Source organism: Primulina eburnea, chromosome 1, assembly GCF_022965805.1.
Source record: "Primulina eburnea isolate SZY01 chromosome 1, ASM2296580v1, whole genome shotgun sequence".
Taxonomy (NCBI): Eukaryota; Viridiplantae; Streptophyta; class Magnoliopsida; order Lamiales; family Gesneriaceae; genus Primulina; species Primulina eburnea.
This window is the reverse complement of record NC_133101.1, coordinates 6,077,856-6,083,355: the sequence shown is the minus strand read 5'-3', so window position 1 is coordinate 6,083,355 and position 5,500 is coordinate 6,077,856. Positions and strand designations below refer to the sequence as shown.

Below are 5,500 nucleotides of genomic sequence, written 5' to 3'. Positions count from 1 at the left end.
ATCATATCACAAATTAAATTGATTGATATAATCAATACAAAAGTTTTAATGTAGTTTATGTTTTTTAATAGATTTTAGTTTCATTTTGAATAAAAAATAATAAAAGACATATAATACATAAATTATATTTGAATAATATAAAAATGAATTGAATTCAAATTTGAACTAAATAAATTGATATAATCAATACAAACAATAAATGAAATTATCATTTATTGCAGTATACATATTTCAATATTCATGATATATCTTTCTTTTTTTAGAAATGAGATTTTGGCGAGAAATTACTATTTTTGGCAAAAACTCTGCTTTTATATATATAGATATATAGATATAGATTTTTAACACTCAACCAATTTTATTTTTAGAAAATTTAAATAAACTAATTAAATATTGTATTTCTTTTTAGTAAGTAATTTGGGCAGTAAATTACTTAAAACAACAAAAATTATTTTTGGATGATTTACCTCATGAGTGATACTGAAAATTGCAATCATTTTTATTTTTAAATTTATTTATATAATTTTTACTTAAACTGATTGATATAATTAATGCAAAATTTTTAATATAGTTTACTTTTTCAATATAGTTTAGTTTTAATTTGAGTAAAAAAATTAAAAACATATAATACATAAATTACATTTGAAATAATATAAAAATTAATTAAATTCAAAAATGAATTAAATGAATTGATATAATCAATGCAGACAATAATTGAAGCGGTCATTTATTGCAGTGCACGTATGTCAATATTGATGATATATCTTTCCTTTTTTAGAAATGATATTTTGGCGAAAATTACTCTTTTGGGCAAAAACTCTGCTTTTTTATATATATATATATATATATATATAGATATATAGATATAGAGTTTTAACACTCAACTAATTTTATTTTTAGAAAATTTAAATAAACTAATTAAATATTGTATTTCTTTTTAGTAAGTAATTTGGACAGTAAATTACTTAAAATAGCAAAAATTATTTTTGAATGATTTACCTAATGAGTGATACTGAACATTGTAATCATTTTTATTTTAAATTTATTTATACAGTTTTTATTTAAACTGATTGATATAATCAATGCAAAATTTTTTAATATAATTTACTTTTTCAATATAGTTTAGTTTTAATTTGAGTAAAAAAAATTAAAAACATATAATACATAAATTACATTTGAAATAATATAAAAATTAATTAAATTCAAAATTGAATAAATGAATTGATATAATCAATGCAGACAATAATTGAAGCGGTCATTTATTGCAGTGCACATATGTCAATATTGATGATAAATTTTTTCTTTTTTAGAAATGATATTTTGGCGGGAAATTACTATTTTTGGCAAAAACTCTGCTTATATATATATATAGATAAGAGTAAAATTGGGAAAAAATTTTGGTGTCCACTTTTGTCTCTATTAGGGAGATTCTTAATATATAGTATAGATAATATATATATATATATATATATATATATATATATATATATATATATATATATATATATATATATATATATACTAGTCACTCTGCACACGCGGTGCGTGTGTACAATTTTTTTTATTATTATCGATGGACTAAATTGAAATTTGACAAATTATTGAGGGATTAAAGTGATATTTGAAATATTGAAATTTTAAAAAAAAATAAAAATGTTTGTTAAATTTTAGAAAAACAAAACAAAAACAAAAGTGTAATATCTATACTATATAAGAGTAAAATTGGGAAAAAATTTTGGTGTCCACTTTTGTCTCTATTAGGGAGATTCTTAATATATAGTATAGATATAGATAGATATATATATATATATATATTTATTTATTTATTTAATTATATATTTATATATAATATATATATTTATTTATTTCTTAATTGATAAAAAAAAAAGAAAAAGTTTTATATTGCGGCTAGGAACAAAAATCTCTTCCAACCATTTAAAATGGAATCGAACTTTTCTTAATCGATAAAAAAAGTGGCCGGGGAGGCGTATTGCACGCATAGATTATTTTGCGAGTAGATTATATTATTTTTTGAGTAGTCCAATTATCGAAAGATTGATTTTTTTCTTTTATTCGAGTGGAGTTTACCGGAGACGATGATGTTGACTTTTCGCAGAGTGGGAACTTCCCACAATACATAGGATGAAATCCAATTTTCAAAAATGGTAATAATTAAGACATTAAGCTAACTTGTGTCGACCGATGACTTTGTGAAAGGGAATTTCGTAGAGTCCAAAACTTTGTGTATGTTTTTAAATAACACGTAAAGTCTTCTATTGTTCCATTGACCTTTTTTTTTTTTTTTTTGCAATTTGAAAGATTATTAGGAAATATAGAGAAGAAAAAAATGGAATTTGTTCACGAAACCTATGGGCAATCATTACTGATTTTTTTAATTTTTTTTTTTTATCAATTATATGATACATTGACAAAATAAAATAGAATTTTTTGCCAAGTTCTTTGAAATTATTATTATAATTCGTTATATATAATTTTCATCGAGCAATTTCACAAATAATTTTAATTTAAGAAACTAAAATATGTAATTGTACTTAGGTCATAATAGAGACAAAAATAAAATAGTGTTTTTGTGTAAATTTTATAATCTCTAAAATACCTCTATTTCATTTATAGCCCCCTATTTTTTAATTTTTCTTTTTTTTTTTCCCATGAAAATTAAACATGTAAAAAAATCTAATTTTTTTATTATTAAAAATCAGAAATTTTTAAAATTATCGATTTTAAGAGTACTTATATATATATATATATATATATAAAATCGAATGAAAATACAGAAAACGAGTGTACATATAAATCATGATAGTTAATTTTATTTAATTTAAGAAAAATACGTAATTAATTTTGTAATATATATATATATATTTCAACTTTTAAGAACTAAAAAAACATGATGAAAAGCAGAGTCAACTCCTACGTATGAATGCATACTTCCCTTAAATTCTTGCTTAGAAGTTTCATTAATGCCGACTGTAGCCTAATGTATTTTTGAATCCTGACTCCGTCCCTGAATATAGGTCTATATAAAAGGAGCCATAAGTGCCGGATATGTATCTATAATCTACACACAAATACTATATATCATCTTATATTATATCACTTGGAGAGAAGAAATGGCACCTCCACCATCGAAAACCGTCCCACCGGTGGTGGCACTCGCGGTTCGGGTGATCACCTTCATTCTCGTACTCGTTTCGGTTATCATTATGGCCACCAACAAGATCGCAGGTGCGGTCAAATTCAGCGACTTCTATGCTTACCGGTAAGTGCCTGTTCCTGATCGATGCATGCTTGCTTTGCTTCAATATATACCGTGTATGTAGATTTTATTATTAATTTATATATATATATATATATATATATTTTTGGATCGACAATTATTTTTAAAGAAATATTCTTTAACTATCTGCTGATTTATTGGAAATTAGTTTAATTTTTTTTTTTTTTTGAAATATGTGCAGTTACATGCTGGCTGCGGGTGTGATTGGAATGGCTTATACACTCCTACAGGCTGCATTCACAGTGTTCTACGTGAGCACGGGAAATAAGATTGGGGGTGATGGAATATCCGTTGTTGACTTTTTTGGTGACAAGGTTAGAATGAAACTATCAATTTTTTGCTTCTGTAACCGACTCATTTATTTCAAATTTTATTCGGATATGATATTCTTAAAATATTTCCATTATTTTATTTACACGTGTAATTTTTTCCCACCAGATATCTATTCATAAATTTAATAATATAAACCGAACCCAAAACCGGAACCATCTCTACAAAAACCGGAACAGAAATCTTCTTTTAGTCAGGTTGGAATTGTCAGCTTTCGGTTCGGTTTCGGTTTTTTACAATAAGGAACCGGAACCTTAACAGTAACCATAAATTAATATTAAATTTTAATCTTTTGTAGTGTAAACACATTATTTAATCAAACTACTGGATCTGTATAAATTAACATTAACTCCTTATTTTTATTTCTTTTTATATAAAAAAAATATTAATATTATTTTATAGTAAAACTATTGAACAATTAGTTTCATAACTCCACATATTGTATCTTTGTTTTTTTCCTTTAGAACTAAAATTATAGATTTGAGCTCAAATCGGTTCAAACAGTAACCGAAACCGATTTGGTTCGGATTTGACCTTTCATTGTAACTCGAACGGTCGATTTCGGAGCTGTGATCAGGCCTAGCATAGACTCAAAAGTATGATCAATATGAATATATGATAGCCCGATTGATTATTTGTCTATTTTGATAATAATTTGTTTGAGCTGCATGCAGGTAGTTTCCTACCTATTGGCAACTGGTGCAGCCGCATGTTTCGGACTCACTGTAGATTTGAAACGCATCAATGACCAGGGAATCGTTGACTCAGATACCGATCGTTTCTTGAACAAGGCGAATGCAGCAGCTGCCCTTCTCTTCATCGGATTCATCTTTTCAGCAATGTCATCCATAATTTCTTGTTTGTCTCTACCAAAAAGATCAGGCTAACTCTTGTTATACAAGGGCAGAATTGCAATTTTCTCATTTTAACCATCTTGTAATATCGTCGCCGGGGTTCGCTGCCATTTTTCAGTATCATGTCATCACATTTTTCCTAGATAGGAATAAGTTGTATGCTATGAAAACAAGGTGGTGTCATTGTTCAGGCTAAACGAAGAAGACTTCTTTTCAGTTCATGTATATTGTGTGGTTTGTGGCTGTAAAACCATGAAATTATTGGGTTTCAAAATACATCAAACTATGAGTTAAAATAATATTAATCTTAGTGGTTGATCATATTTTCAAGATGAAACCACTAGTTCTTAGGGATGCATGGATCCAACGTAGGCCAAGGTTGGGCTGAATATATTTATATGGCTTGGATATCCAAGGCAAGGTTCCTTGCTTATCATGAAATGTGTTGTTGGCCACTAAAATAGACAAAATGGGAAGACCCGTAAGGACGATTATAGCAAAACACACTTGATATAACATGTATATAATTTTTTTCCCGGCAATGTCCACAAATCATGTGAGAATTGCATACTTCAAAGTTGCATTTCACTACACAAATAGAAGCCAAAACCACAAGAAGATCAAGAATAATTCGTATCAAATCTTGTACGAGAAAAACATCAAATTTTATGCATTCCATCTTAAATTTGTTATATTTACGTATTATTTTATCCATTATTTAAATTGAGATAATTATGATTACTATTCGATTAAGTATGCTTACGCTTATAATATTTAAGACTTGATCTTCATGTTTCCCATGTTTCTTACTTTTTAAAAAAATTCCAAGAAAAAGAAAATATTTAATATAGCGAGGGCAAATTGTGAATTCAACCATTTAACTTGACAAGGGAAACAAAGAAATATATGGATTATAAAGAGGAAGGTAAACAAATAAAATCGTTTCGAAATATATTTCACTCATATGAGAAAAGTATCGAATTTGGATATGTTTGAACATTTTGTGAGATGAATTCGT

At 26.5% G+C, this 5,500-nt stretch overlaps 1 protein-coding gene across 1 annotated transcript; it reads left to right on the top strand.

Moving 5' to 3' along the window:
* The first annotated feature begins 2,991 nt into the window (after positions 1-2,991).
* Positions 2,992-4,755, top strand: LOC140824326 (CASP-like protein PIMP1). Its single transcript, XM_073185929.1, has 3 exons — positions 2,992-3,280; positions 3,480-3,612; positions 4,303-4,755. The coding sequence occupies exons 1-3, from the start codon at positions 3,132-3,134 to the stop codon at positions 4,513-4,515; spliced, it is 495 nt and encodes a 164-aa protein (XP_073042030.1). The 5' UTR covers positions 2,992-3,131; the 3' UTR covers positions 4,516-4,755.
* The last annotated feature ends 745 nt before the right edge of the window (positions 4,756-5,500 follow it).

Bases quoted from the DNA above. Each gene is read 5' to 3' on its own strand.
- LOC140824326 (XM_073185929.1), top strand. From the start codon at position 3,132: ATGGCACCTCCACCATCGAAAACCGTCCCACCGGTGGTGGCACTCGCG. The intron at 3,281-3,479 runs GTAAGTGCCTGT...AAATATGTGCAG, and splicing joins AGCGACTTCTATGCTTACCG to TTACATGCTGGCTGCGGGTG. The intron at 3,613-4,302 runs GTTAGAATGAAA...AGCTGCATGCAG, and splicing joins TTGACTTTTTTGGTGACAAG to GTAGTTTCCTACCTATTGGC.